Source organism: Pseudoliparis swirei, chromosome 5 (genome assembly GCF_029220125.1).
Source record: "Pseudoliparis swirei isolate HS2019 ecotype Mariana Trench chromosome 5, NWPU_hadal_v1, whole genome shotgun sequence".
NCBI classification, from domain to species: domain Eukaryota; kingdom Metazoa; phylum Chordata; class Actinopteri; order Perciformes; family Liparidae; genus Pseudoliparis; species Pseudoliparis swirei.
The window spans coordinates 7,181,760-7,196,729 of NC_079392.1; the positions used below are offsets into that span (position 1 = coordinate 7,181,760).

The 14,970-nt window shown below is 41.7% G+C and overlaps 1 protein-coding gene across 1 annotated transcript; it reads left to right on the top strand.

Annotated features, from left to right (window-relative positions):
• Positions 1-8,564: 8,564 nt before the first annotated feature.
• scinla (scinderin like a) lies at positions 8,565-14,749 on the top strand. The gene is made up of 17 exons (XM_056414415.1): positions 8,565-8,649; positions 9,601-9,793; positions 9,925-10,079; positions 10,667-10,828; positions 10,916-11,065; positions 11,188-11,280; positions 11,397-11,529; positions 11,709-11,797; positions 11,904-12,119; positions 12,209-12,342; positions 12,840-12,930; positions 13,317-13,487; positions 13,592-13,766; positions 13,849-13,964; positions 14,107-14,184; positions 14,300-14,360; positions 14,441-14,749. Exons 2-17 carry the CDS (start codon positions 9,613-9,615, stop codon positions 14,611-14,613), a joined length of 2,178 nt encoding a protein of 725 aa, XP_056270390.1. The 5' UTR covers positions 8,565-8,649; positions 9,601-9,612; the 3' UTR covers positions 14,614-14,749.
• The last annotated feature ends 221 nt before the right edge of the window (positions 14,750-14,970 follow it).

Here is a 14,970-nt window from a genome sequence, read left to right on the forward strand (position 1 = left end):
TGTATATGTGTGTATGTACATGTATGTATATATTTGATTTGATTTGATATTCCTTTATTTGTCCCACAGTGGGGACATTTCAAAAATCACAGCAGGGTTGTTCTCGTGCGCTTGGGTTTATACTGGAGGCCCTTCTCCTCCTGGCTTGTCCAGCTCCTTCCCTCCTTCCGCTCTCCCCTCTGTCTCCTCTTAAGCTTCCCAGCCCTGCCTCAATTAGTTGTCCTAAGCACCTGCAGCTGGGTGCGTTGTGAGGCAGTCTGGGAGCTGTAGTTTCCAGCCGAGCGGCCATTTTGTCAGGTGGCCGCTGTACTGGAGTGGGAAGGTAACGTCCCTCCACTACCTGGCCCCTTGTGATGCCACAATATATATGTATGCATGTACAAATATACTTACACTATAATATAACTATACCTATAATTTACTTATACTTATTAATCGCCTGAGTATTTAATAATCAACACACTCACTGATTGATATTCACATAAAGGGATATAAGGTAAACACTCATGAAGTTGATCTTAATTTTTTTAAACATATTTCACCGCGAAGAATTGTTGAATAAATCAAAGAATTATTATCAGTAAAATAACTCAAAATAAGTACTTATAATGCAAATTGGCTAATTTCCAAGTTCTATATCATATTAATATTATTGTATTATTTATACTGATTAATCAATATGAAAGCTGCATATAAATATAGCATGCTGTGCAGGTGTATACACTTCATGTATTGTTGGGTTACTGTTCACTCTTTAAAAATGGTTCATGTTTCATAAAAGTAACGTGTTAAAATAAGTTGTGCAAAATGTTTCTCTGCAAAGTAAGTAAGAACTGTAGCTGTCAAAGAAGTGGAGTAAAATAAAGTGTAAAGTATACTTTCATTTAAACTGTATACAGGAGAAGTAGAATAAACATAATTGTATGTTACAGAAGGAACTTTCCCTCCAGACATATATTTATATTCTATCAGCCTAGTATTGTGTGTGTGTGTTTACGTTTTGTAAGGGTTACAGGTACTGGAACCCAGAAGCACGACAAACACAGGAATGCAGGAGGAGGCAGTTTACTGTATGTTTCAGGCAGGGTCAAAACCAGGTAGTCAGTCCAACAGGTCAACAAATCCAAAAAAGGGGCAGGCAAACAGGGTCGTAACAGGCAGGTCAGAAATAAACTCTAATAACGCTGGAAGGTTTGGCGGTGACACACAAGACAATCTGGCAGAGGACAAGTGGAAGTGAGGGAGCTAAATAGTGAGGGACTAATGAGGTGATGGGCTGCAGGTGAGAAGGGCATGAAGACCAGGTGCAGGGAATGAGGGACAATCAGGTGAGGATGACAGGATCTGGAATGACAGGAGAGTTAATTAAACATGTAAGCAGGATGAATTTAACTAGGAAGGTGGGGAATTCGTGACACGTTTACTGATATTTATAATTCAGCTAATGAGCCTGTTGCCTATCAAAAAGAGGCCAACACGGTTGCTGATTGCTTTTTTTGGATGCGTGCACTGCACTATATGACCATGCATTTCCAAAATAAAGGCCATTTATTTCTCACAAACAGATCACATCCACTCTGTTATGGGTCCATTTCCATAATTCAGGAAAAAAAGATATCGTAACAATTATTATCGCATGGTCAAACACTAAGTGTGATTATATTATATATTATATATTATATTATAGATCCTGATTATATTAACCTCTTGCCTATGGACAGCTCCACTACGCCCCCAAGTGGTGGGAGATGAAGGTTGTTACTCTTCTTCCTCTGTGGTCACAGACCAGAAAGATATTTTAATAAAGAGATGCAATATTAACCTCTTGGTGGTCATACTCATAACACCACAAATTGGGCATCAATTGATTTTATTTAAAATTTTTAAGCAGGTCTGTATTATTTAGAACGGCTTAAGCCTTTTCCATTCATATGTATATTTTTTAACACATATTGAAAGGCTTCAAGAAGTCAATAATAATATGCTGATAAATACTTTATTTATATGGCACACGCAGTGTGTGACATAGGGGTAGCAGGTTGTTCATTCATCAAAGGGTCTTCACAGAGTTTGGGTGTTGTTCAATTATTATTGTTACCATTCATTTAGCTTTTGTTTGTGCATACAACCAACATTATTGTGTTTGTATGAATTAGAAAGTGTCCATTATTGAAGAAAGCTGCATACAAATCCAGTGTCTTGAAACGTATAATGTAGAAAAGTCCATCGTCATAAATCATCCATTTCTTCCATTTACTAACAAATGCATTCACTCGAAACTCCATATATTATCTTTTATCATTTAAAACCATTTTTCTGTATAAATATCCTTCTTACTTCAATTATATTTTAGATACATATCGTTATCATTATCATTGACATAATGATGTATATTTCCAGGTGACATAACTTTGCATTCCTTCGGTATTGTATGTCCCAGAATACCTAAATTGTAACGTGCACATTTTTCCAAAGTGAGTGTAATTTATGAAATGACTTTTATGACATATCGACCAACATGATTGTTGCGAGCCGAGTTGATTCCTCCCTAATTTTGGTGTGATGAATAAGCAGGTTCGACTTTTCCACCCAAACTGTTTCACATATTTCTCAAGTTTATCAAGGAACGTATCAGTCGTTTTGGTCTTAGCTTTGTGAAGGAGTCACACCCACTGGTGTGAAGCCTATTCTTGAAACCACCTTTCTTTTGTCATTCTGTTGTGCTCTTTCATGACACATAATTACACATCAGTGTTCATCAAATGAGTCATTGTTATTGTCTCTCACCCATTATCTGTTTATATTCAGTTGTAGGGAGCTTGCTTTGGAGCACACCTAAAAGAAAGGTTTCACATTTGTGGATTTTGTTTCCCCATTTGCTTTCTCACAGAAGGTTATGAGGAGATCAGGACCACTTTAGTGTCTAAAGAATGCATTAAACTGGGAGACGTTAGCTTAGTTTAGACTTAAGCACACTGGAAGCTGCTGTCCAATCTAAGGTGACACAATTTGGGGCGTTACGATGTGAACCACTACTCCATGACTTCCCGGTGTCTGCAAGGAATATATAAAAGAGGGAAGAGGGCCATTATGTCACAGTGACGGCATTATAGTTTTGCATGTACCGGTTTAAAAGTCCAGATTTATTCAGGGATATCCCGTTTGGCGATTAGCGACCACACCGTGCCGATAATTGGAAACATTATCGAAAGAGCCGGCTCACGTTAGATTTCCTGAATGTTAATAAACATCAAAGCAGTTTGATGGTTGGTCAGTTATTGATAACGAAGATGTTCTTTGATAACCAAATACACGTAGCATAGTAGTGGAAGTCACTGCTGGCGGCCAAGGAGTAGTAAAGGGCATCACAATATTTTGTTTACTTTGTACCGAATAAACAGGAAAGATTAAACATATTCAGGAGTGAGCTTCAGAGATGCTGCATCGCGCATTAATTTTAACCTTGGATCAGGGCCAGGCTAGCAGTTTGCCACTGAATACATTCCTTATGCTAAGCTAAGCTAAACCACTGCTAGCTGTAGCTTTGTATTTACCGAAAAGACACAAGTGTGGTATCAAACTTCTCATATAACTCTGGGCAAGCAAATGAGAGTATTTTCCCAAAATGTGGAACGATTCCTTTAATTTCTCTAAGATCTAGATATTTTGTATAAAGTTTTTTTAATGAACCTTTGTGCAGTGTCCTCAACCTGCTGGTGATTATGAGGTTACTATATATATATATATATATATATATAAATATATATATATATAAACATGTGAGTGTACGATAGCCTCATTAAATGCTGACATAAATTGCAAGGAGGAGGGAGAAAAAACAGGTTAGTCTCCCGGCCTTAATGTGGCACCACCAGCACATTAGCCACTCAGTGACATCCTCCCCATACTTTTCAGCTGCACTATTATTCTATGAGTTGTTTAGCAAAATGAACCCACTGTCAGGATACGATAGCTCTCGCAACTCAACTCCAGCGGATTTAATAAAAGATTTTTATTGGTTTGGTGTTTATTGCACACAAAGAAATATATATTGACCAACAGAGATATCACAGATGTCCTTGTTGTGACAGCTTTCCCAACATTTACTGAAAGCCCAGAAACAGGCATCTTAATAATCAACAAGAGGATCACTGCTTTGTTGTCCTACAGTTTAATTAGATAGTTGATACAGGAGAAAGTCACTACAGCGTGCTTTGCTCCGTCTCTATATTGAAGGTTCCATTAGCGGTGCACACAGTACGACTTATATTCGGTAAATTAAACAGCTTTTGTCTTTTTCAGAATTTCACCTGTGGTTTTTAAATCATCCACAGAACAGACTGTCAACGGTTTTTCCAAACACAATTTATTTCAACTTTTTCTTCTGAAAAGTGGTAATGAGGTTATTTAGTGTGGTGGGAACAGTTGTTGAATCCTAAATATTTTTGACCAACAACGCATGACACATGTGCATCATACAGATAGTAATGACTAATCAATAGTGTAAATCGCCCTTTTGCCCTTATGAGTCAATCTCCAGAAACTGGTTACTACTTCTCACACTAGTCTCTCTGCATGGTAAATGCACAAATCCCATTCACACAGTTGGTCCGTCAAATATATTCTTCGTCAAACAGAGATGACACTCTTATGAATGTGTTAGGGAAAGGTTCGGACCCAAACGCAGCAGGCAGAGTTCTCAAAAAAAACACGGGATTTATTATTAATAACTAGAAGAAACATGGACAAAAACCGGACAGGAACTAAACGAACAGACACAGAACAAGCAGAAAGACACAGGTTAAATACACTGGGGAAACGAGACACAGGTGGAGACACAGGTGGAAACAATCAGGGCGTGGCTGGGAACAATCAGGACCGAAACAGACAAGCACAGGGAAGGAAGCGCAGGGAAACAGGAAGCGAGACAGGGACTTCAAAACAAAACAGGAAACACTCCAAATCATAACAGAATGAGTCAGGGATAATGTTCTTAGAACTGGTCTTGCACCTTCAGAGCCACAGGAAGTACACGTCGTATCCACATCACAGCCCATGACTGGTGAACTGAACATTATGCGTTGAACAGTCAATCTCTTCACATGGAGTTCCAGAGTTTTCAGATAAATCGCTGAAGTCATTCATCATTTACAACAGCTGATACTTTAACATCTTGTTTTACTTCTTACTGTAATGCATAAGCATGCCTCTATTTAGTTTAGTTTAGTTTTATATACTGGATCCCCGTCAGCTGACGCCTTAGCGGCCGCTAATCTTCCTTAGGTCCACAGAAAGGACAACATGTAATACATACAAACATGCAAAACATGACGTGAAAGAAACAGTTAAAAAATAGTACAAACAGAATAATAAAAAATAAATGACGTACAGTCGAGGACCAGGATGTATATTGTGCAGTACGTCAGGAATTTACACAAAGAAAAATCAGATGGCTACAAAATGGATGGAAAATGTCAATATCAAGTGGTTGATGCCTTCAGGTCTGCCTTTAATTGTTTTTCAAATGACAAAGTATTACCTGTATGAGATATATGATGAGGTAGTACATTCCAAGCAGTAATTGCACAAAAAACAACTGTACGTTTGAGGAGGCTTGTTCCTGTGGTTAGAGGTATCAAGTGACCTAAACTAGCGTTCCTAGTTTGATGGTTATGTCTATTACATGTATATTGCAACCAATTGATGAAATATTCAGGTGTCTGATTAAAAATTACCTTTCTGAAAAAAATGAGAAGGCAATAGTGAAATTTAATTTCTACTGGGAAACCATGATAGGCGTGAGTGCATATGTGCTGTATTAGTTCTTATTGAACACTGGAGTGCTAATCTGGCAGCTCGGGTTTGAACCAGTTGTAATTTATTGATGTCCTTCTTAGCAGCTGCTGACCATATGAATGGACAGTATAGCAGGTGACAAAAGAACAAGGACTGTAACACCTGACAAACAATAGAGAGTGTTAAATAAGTAAACGCACTTTCTGGTCACAGCTATGCCCCTCGCCATTTCAGTGACAATGGTGTCAATGTGCTCCAACCACGACATCTGTTTGTCCAACACCACACCCAGTAATTTCATCTTCTTGACCTGAGCTGACGTTGACAGGTGAAGCTGTGTGTCACCAGTGAGCATATTGCTTGAGCCAAACACAATATACTTTTAATTTTAGAAATGTTATTTCCTTCTATGATGTTTGCTAAGTGTAGTTGCCTTCGTCAAGAACAGTTTCACAAATATACTGTGCAACACAAATCCACTCAGGATCTGCGAATGTTGCAATATCCTGAGCAGGTCCATCACACTCACCTGCGCACTAAAAAAAAGTGCCCTTGCAACGCAGTGCTCCAGTCGGGTTATTGCTTTCCTTCCTTGTATCCTGCTTAAATCCCATAAACATTCAAAAGTAAACCTTGTTAAATAAAGGGTAGGGCATTTTAAGGGGGTCCCTGGGGGATTGCAAATAATCCCGAAATATTCATGTGAATATAGATACATTAAAAACACACAACCTACTTTATCGCTTTCCTTGAAGTTCAATATTTTGGGCAACACACTTCTTCGCTTTCTTGCCATGATTTCAACAAAAAAAGATTGATACCACTCCAACCTCTGTATGTTATGAATACAGGGCTCTCAAGTTTTGAAGACAGGCAAGAGTGACCATATGAAAGTGGTATCAATTTAACTCTTCACGAGAAGGCAAATCACCACATTCCACAAGATGTCTTACCACTCCGCACATCTGGAAGAACCAAGCCATCCAAACTCTAAATTAAGCTGACCCCTGAAGGCTTGAATAAGATCTCCTTCGTGAGCTTTTGGACAAGTGCAGTTGCAGGAAATAAAAACTCATGATATGCATCTTCAGGCAGTCTTGAGTCATTGATTCACGTGCACACATGAAGAGGAAGAAGCTCTGTTACCAGACCTGTGATTGATGCTTCACAGCCATGTTCCAGCAAAAATAATGCTGAAGGCTCAACGTCTTCATATGACATTTTGCGGCCGATGCTGGTTTTGATAGAAGCCAACAACCTCTGCTGTATGAAGTGTATTTTAGTGCCACTCAAGTTCAAACAAGTAGACCGCAGCCGTTGTCTTGTTTTGGGAGCAGTCACAATTATGTGTAAGCGCTTGTGTATGTGTTTGGTTTTGTGGAGGCACATTGTTATGTCCCAAACAGGAACTGGGTAACTGTGTTACGCAACGAGGCAGAATTTGCTGATGCAGTCGGAGTGATGGACCCAGCCCTAACCTGAGGCGACTAGCAGGACTCAGATGAGAGCTTTGCGCCATAACTCTCTGTCAAGCTGCCACACAGGTGTCAGTGTGGTCACACACTCTCGTACATTGCCATACAATCACAACTACAACTTCCTAAAACAGCAGTAATGTAATAGAGTGGCGCAGGGATGATGTATTTTAGTCGGCAATATCGGAAGTTAGCATTGCACTCGTTCCCTTGGGCCCAAAAAACCACAATGGGAGATTTCCATACTTTACATACGGCCCCTGACAACGCAAGTCTTACTTAGTCGATGGTTAGCAACCACCTATTGCGAGACACGCTTCAAAATGAATACGCGTGGGGGGAGGTGCAATTCATTCCTGCAGCAATCATGCTAGATCAATTATGCCACCAGACAAGAAGAGTGTGGATCCCAGTACGCACACTATATTAGGTCTAAATAATTCAGCAGTTTTTGTTCCTGCTGTGCCTGCAGTTAAGATTACACTCAGTATCTTACTGAAAGGCAGACTTACTGTTGCTCTTTGTCACCATGATTAGCTATCTGGCTGCCGGCTGTAGCCATATGTTGTCCATGTCAAGCGTGGCGCCGATCTTCTCAGTTCTCTGCTATCAAAGAGAGTTCCTGTATTCGGCTGAAACTGGACTCGAATGTGCTCGATGACGAATCAGATTCAGTGACATAAATATTTAACTTCATAAAAGAAGTAACTACTTCTACCCACAACACTACTGAGACCAACATTGTGATTTGTCTTTTCCCCCCACAGCCCCACAAGTTGGATAATGAAAAGGGAGCAGGGATGGAAATTAAGATAAAATGAAGTTACATAACTACTACTTCTTTTTCTATTGCTTTTTATGGCGGTTGGCAAACAGGTTTCGGGTGCATTAACATCACCCACTAATCTGGAAAGCGGATTTAATGAAAGTACATTTTCTTATACTAAAAACCAAACGATAACCAAACAAACAAATACAAATAAAACCAGTTCTCAGATTCATACTCATTCGTCGTGTTGCCTCTCTATATTCCAGCAGAATTTTCCAGCATTCATCACTAAAGTTTTTCTTGAGTACATTCATTTTATTTCCCTCTCCCATCTTTCTTAGCCACTTTTTTTGAATAGAAAGTTACATAACGTGTGCGTGGGTGTGTGTGTGTGTGTGTGTGTGTGTGTGTGTGTGTGTGTGTGTGTGTGTGTGTGTGTGTGTGTAGCTCTGGGCTGGGTCGGGATAGGACTGGACACGCCTCTCGCCTCAACGCGGATGTGTCCTCCGACTATAAAGCCGACTTGCCGCTGACGCTCTGGGTGGAAACCTGGACGTGTAGCAGTGTCGCTTTTCTTCTCACCCAGCAGCTGCCTTTTGTCCTCACCAGGTAATGTGAAGTTGGTATTTATCCGCAAGAAATGCACCAGAAAGCTGTTTAATAAAAAAACTCCAGATATTCACATCGATATTTATGAAGTTATAGACGCATTTCTTGTTCTACCTTTTGAGATATTCGCCTCGAACACTTTCTGCGTTAAAGGAAGCACGCCGTTTACACTTCTTTGACAAGTGTGTCATACATACTTTAATTGTTAAGTCGTGTTTCCTCTGGTGCATGATTTTATTATTATTTTTCTCCATGTTCCACTCAGCACTGAAATAATTACGTCCACGGTATACGGGTTTTTCCACTGCTGTTGCAGCTTGCCATTAAGTGCAGAGGACACTCCCTTCCTGGTGCATCAGGTGTCTTTGCCTTTTATACCACTATTATTTGCACCTGTATTACAGGTTAAGCAGCAGCAAAGGATGCACAGTGAATACAGGGTGGACCTTTTGGTTCAGAGCTGAAGAGGATTAAAAAAACAAACATAATGCACTGTTTGCACAATTCATTTCCTTAGAAACACCAAATCAAGTCTCTCAGGTGATCATAACATAATACAGTACAAAAGTGGGGATGCTTGTATGATTTTTTAAAAAAAGTTTTTCTTTTTCTCATATTTGTCTACTGGGCGGCAGTGATCAATCATTTTCATCGTTGAGTAATTGTTTAGTCTATTTAGATATTTCAATATTTTTGATGAAAAGCAATGTATTAGTTGGTTTACTATCGGAACAGTAAAAGGGGGAAAACAGCAACAAATCGTCCCATTTGAGAAACTGCAACTGGAAACTGTTTTGACATTTTGTTTTTGAAAATTTTAATTTCAACCTTTTTAGATAATCCTTTCAGCCCTGTATGAAACTGTTGCAATTGATAAACTCCTGTGTTTTAAGGTCGGTCCCTGCTGTGGCCTAATGGGTTACGTGTTAATAAAATTGTATCTTATTGCAGAGCCAGAGCATTATGGAGTTACACGAGGAGTTCCAGAGCGCAGGGAAGACGCCCGGCCTTCAGGTGTGGCGGATTGAGAAAATGGACTTGGCACCCATCCCTCCTCAGATCCACGGAGACTTCTACACTGGAGACTCCTACATAGTGCTCCATACCACCCCTGCGCCGTCTTACAACATACACTCCTGGCTTGGTATTAAACTTGAGATTCTCTCCCGACATCTACATAACAATCACCCCCTACCTCCCTCATGTTTCTGTCTTTGCTTTTTTATGTTCCTTCATTTTTTTTCTTCTTTTTTTGCTTAATCTGTTAAACCACAGGTGAAGAAGCTTCCCCGGATGAGAGAGGGTGTGCTGCCATCTTTATGACCCAACTGGACACCTTCATGAATGGAGCCCCGATTCAGTACACTGAGTTTCAAAACGAAGAGTCCAACATTTTTCTCGACTACTTTAAGAGTGGCATCAAATACAAGGTGAATATGTGACATGCACACTGTGGTTTTCAAGGTTAATCATTTAAAACATATTTTACTCCGGAAAAACAGCAACAACATAAATAAAACCTGTGACCTCTGCCTTCAGGATTTTAAGATAAATGTATGTATTTGTGCCAGACTACAATAATAAATTAAACTAATGGGATCACCTCAGCCTTAAGGGGTCGTTTAAGTGTTGCAAGTCTATATGGGAGGTGGTGCTCATCACTATGCTATTCTGCGGCATGTTTGTTTGGTTGCTCCCTCCGGTTTTCCATGGGGAGTTTGAAGTGGCAAGCAGAAACATGTTTTCTGATGCCACAACACCAGAAGTAGGAAACCTGTCAATAGCCAGGGTTTTATTTTAGTATTACGCATGTGCAAAGTATGGGTTTTGAAAAAACTAAATAAACTAAGCCAGACATCCTTAGAGGAATAATTTGACCTCCTCAGGTCTTTGATTACCCATGATAATCCTTGAACTTTAAAATCGTTGATATCCATTTTAAATTGACAGACCATGCACCTGCGTTTTAATGTAAAAGTGCTGATGCTTTATTCTTCCTGATTTGCTCCTGTCAAAGGCGGGTGGTGTAGCCTCAGGCTTCAGTCACGTGGAGACCAATGAATCAAATGTCAAACGCCTGCTGCGCGTTAGAGGCCGTCGGAGAGTCCGAGCCACCGAGATGCCATTGTCCTGGGACAGCTTCAACAAAGGAGACTGCTTCATCATCGACCTGGGAGAGGTGAGCAAGAAGACGGACTAAATGGCCAAATGTGTTCGACTGAAATGGCGCGGGCTTCAGGGGATAACTTTTTACGTTTCCTTGCAGTTAATCTACCACTGGTCTGGCAGTGAGTCCAATATGTTTGAGCGCCTGAAGACCACTGAGCTGGCCATCGCAATCCGCGACAACGAGCGACATGGTCGTGCTGAAGTAGAGATGATTGACGAAGGCTCCGAGCCAGATGATGTTATCGAAGTGAGCGCTAACTCCTTATTACTTTTACATTTGAACAGCTTTATTCTGTAAAGTCTGGCTCTGGCAGTGAGGGAGGATTTGAGTGCAATGTTTCAATCTGTGTGCATGCGTTTTATTCATAGGTGCTTGGACCCAAGCCCGATCTCCCTGCAGAAGGCGCCGACAGTGATCAACACGCCGATGAGCGGCACAAGAACATGGCATCTCTCCATCTGGTAAATATGTGCAAATATTAGGCTTTTAACTGAATGAATTTGGATAGGTGTGTATTTAATATGCATGATTTCATTACCGAATGAAGATGTTTCGATCATCTCTCTCTACTTTCTAGATTTCCGATGCTGCCGGCTCCATGACGAGCAGTGTGGTGGCGGATAAAAACCCATTCCAGCAAGACATGCTCTGCAACAGTGAATGCTACATCTTGGACAACGGAGGAAGCAAAAAGATATTTGTCTGGAAAGGTATATGTCCAACCTCTTCTTATTTGTATCTTTCTCTTTGTTGTGTATTTATTTGTGCTTAGTTCGTTCATAGAATCACGTTCTAAGTCTGTGCTTCTTCTTCAACTAGGAAAAATATGACTAATTGACCATAATTTTGACTAGAGTCTCTAACCACTGTACCACACCCCAAACTGTAGGTGGCGATGCAAATGAAGCCGAGCGCAGTGCAGCTCTGTCTGCCGCAACCCAGTTCATCAAAATCAATGACTACTCCCAGAATACCCAGGTAACGTGGCAACGTAATAAACCCTGCCACCAGAACTCCGTCCTCCCCATCTTGTCTCCCAGTTCATGGATATGCCTGCTCCTCTGTCCGCTTCTGATATGAACAGATCCAGGTTCTGCCAGCGGGGGGCGAGACCACCCTTTTCAAGCAGTTCTTCTTCAACTGGTTGGACAAGGACGAGACCACCGGGCCGAGCGAGGCCTACGTCATCGGTCGCATTGCCAACGTGGAGCAGATTCCCTTCGACGCCTCCAAACTCCATGAAGATGACAACATGGCCGCCCAGCACGGCATGGTGGATGATGGCTCCGGGGAAGTCGAGGTGCGGTAACTCGCCCGTGTACGCTCGTGCTAAATATTCATTGCTTCAGAGATCAACGTTGTAGATGTGGTGATGGTCGGTGTCTGTAGATCTGGCGCGTGGAGGGAGGGGATAAAGTACCTGTGGAACCATCCACCTACGGACAGTTCTATGGTGGCGACTGCTACTTGGTGCTGTACTCCTACAACACCGGAAGCAGAGATAAGCATATCATCTACACCTGGTGAGTGTGCACGTTTCAGCATGATCTACCTGTTAGAGGGGCCCGGGGCGTCTACTGGCCCCCTTTTTATTTAGGAATATGAATCATGTGAGCACAATATCAACTAAAGAGGAAGTTAAATGCAGGAACTATCTAAGTAGATATTATACTCTGATGGGTAAAGATTCCTTTTTTGTTGCAACATTCACAGAGAACAACAGACGCACATTTAAAAGGGGAAATAGTAGAGAGAGAAATGCAAATCAGACACCGAAATGGTCCCAACCTCCTTCCGCCTTTTTGCTACATTGGAAATCATAAAAACATTACATGTATCCATACATACATATTTTGAGGCAGTCTTTTTTTAAAATATAACATTCATATATGATTCAACTAAATTGATTTGCTGGGGCAGCTGACTGCCTTTCTTCTTTTAAATTCTGCCTTAGTTGTAAATATCTCCATTGATTTGGTTGAATGAGTTATGAATACATTATGTCATTATCTCTTTTTAGGCAAGGGAATAAGTGCACAAAGGATGAACTGACTGCTTCAGCCTTCCTCACGGTCCAACTGGACGACTCCATGGGTGGAGCAGCGACCCAGGTGAGGAATAGTTCTTGTAAAATGTGCTAACCTGGCCAGAGTTGATGCAAAGATCAATACCACGCCCATAAATGGGAGTCAAATATGACGCTAGAGCCTGTAAGCTTAGCATAATGACTCGACAACAGGGAGAAAGCTAGCCTGGTGTTAACGAGTGAGCTTTAGAAGTGCTGGTAGGTGGCTTGCCCCAGTTTTTATGCTAAGCTAATCAGCTGCTTGCTCTAGCTTTCAAAGAAACTGACTTGGTATCTATCTTATCTAACGCTCAGCCATACCGCAAATAAGCAAACTGTTCCTTTTTTAATTACTTCCTCGAGCAGATGGGGTGAATGACTCCTAGGCTATCATCATAATTGTTTGGCTAAGCGACTGCTGTGTCTCGTCAGATTCGTGTCACTCAGGGCCAAGAACCCCCCCATCTTGTGAGCCTGTTTCAAGGCAACCCTTTGCTGGTCCACCTGGGCGGGACGTCCCGCGGCTCTGGCCAGAGCGAGTCCGGCAGCGAACGTCTTTTCCACATCCGCCGGAGCTCCACCAAAGCCACGCGGGCTGTTGAGGTCGGTGTCGTTTATTACATTGAATGCGCCGCAGCTGCCTCTTCTTATTGACCGACTCACACCGCTCTCCCCCCCTCTCTCTCTTTGCGTCTCGTGGAACGCAGGTGGCGCCCACTGCCACCTCTCTCAACACCAACGATGTGTTTGTGCTGAAGTCGCCAAGTTCCCTGTTCGTGTGGAAGGGAAAGGGAGCGACGGAGGAGGAGCTGACTGCGGCCGGCTATGTTGTCGAGGTGCTTGGAGGAGATGTCACTGAAGTGGAGGAGACCGAGGAGTCAGGTGAGGGGGGGACGGGGGAAAAAGGTGGGTTGGGCTTTGATCACTGCAGTGTAAAATATTTATTTTTTCTCCTCGTTATCAGCTGATTTCTGGCAAGCACTGGGTGGGAAGAAGGACTACCAGACCTCCTTGGCCCTGCAGAACACAGTCAAGCCTCCGAGGCTGTTCGGCTGCTCAAACAAGACCGGCTGTCTGATCGTGAGTCTCTTTTTTAAAAAGTTTTCATCTAGTTCAATTCAGTCAAGGGGCGTTGGTCATTTTATTTTGATGCCATTCTTTTACCTGTTTAATTGCCAGTTTTTCATATCACCACTTATAAACACACACGTTCTATATTTAGGCCGAAGAGGTGCCCGGTGAGTTCACACAGATGGATTTGGCATCCGATGATGTCATGATTCTGGACACCTGGAATCAGGTAAGCTGAATTAATTTTTAATGTTGGCTGCGCTCGCAGATCCGTATAAAAAAAAGTTTATTTTATTTTATCACTGCCGTATCCATGAATCCCTTTGGGTTATTTCTCGCGCCAGATCTTCGTTTGGGTTGGAAACGATGCCAATGAGACAGAGAAAGCGGGATCATCCAAGATTGGTAAGATGAACAGTTAATAAAGATGAGAAGTGACCTAAAGAGGAATTTGTTAAACAAATCCATCCTTGGTCTCCTTTCAGCGGAACAATATGTGGAGTCGGACCCCTCTGGGCGTAGTAGCGGAGTCCCCATCGCCACCATTAAACAAGGGAACGAGCCACTCTCCTTTACCGGCTGGTTCCTTGCCTGGGACCCTGACATGTGGGACCAAGATTTTCTGAAGAGCCTGCAAGAGCGTCTCGCAAAGCACTAGTGGAAAAAAAATCTGAGTTCAAACTATAACCAACCTGTCCCTATTGTGCGCATGGCATGTTTTCTCTGTATGTATTCAGCACAGAAACGTATAATTCCACACGCACACTATCTACAATAAATAAGCATGGAAGGAATGGTCTGGAATTTCTTTTCCGCTTTGGTTCTTTCTTTTGCATTAAAATGAAAAACTGTTTACGATCCTGTGAAAGATGATGCACTATTTCACCCCCCCGGCATGTAATTAATTTATAAACGTCACAGATGTGTTTCTGTACGCGTCAAAAAAAATGTGTATTTTAGTTTCGCTAAACATGTCCCTTTTCACAGCCTTGCTTACAAAGATAAACATAGACTG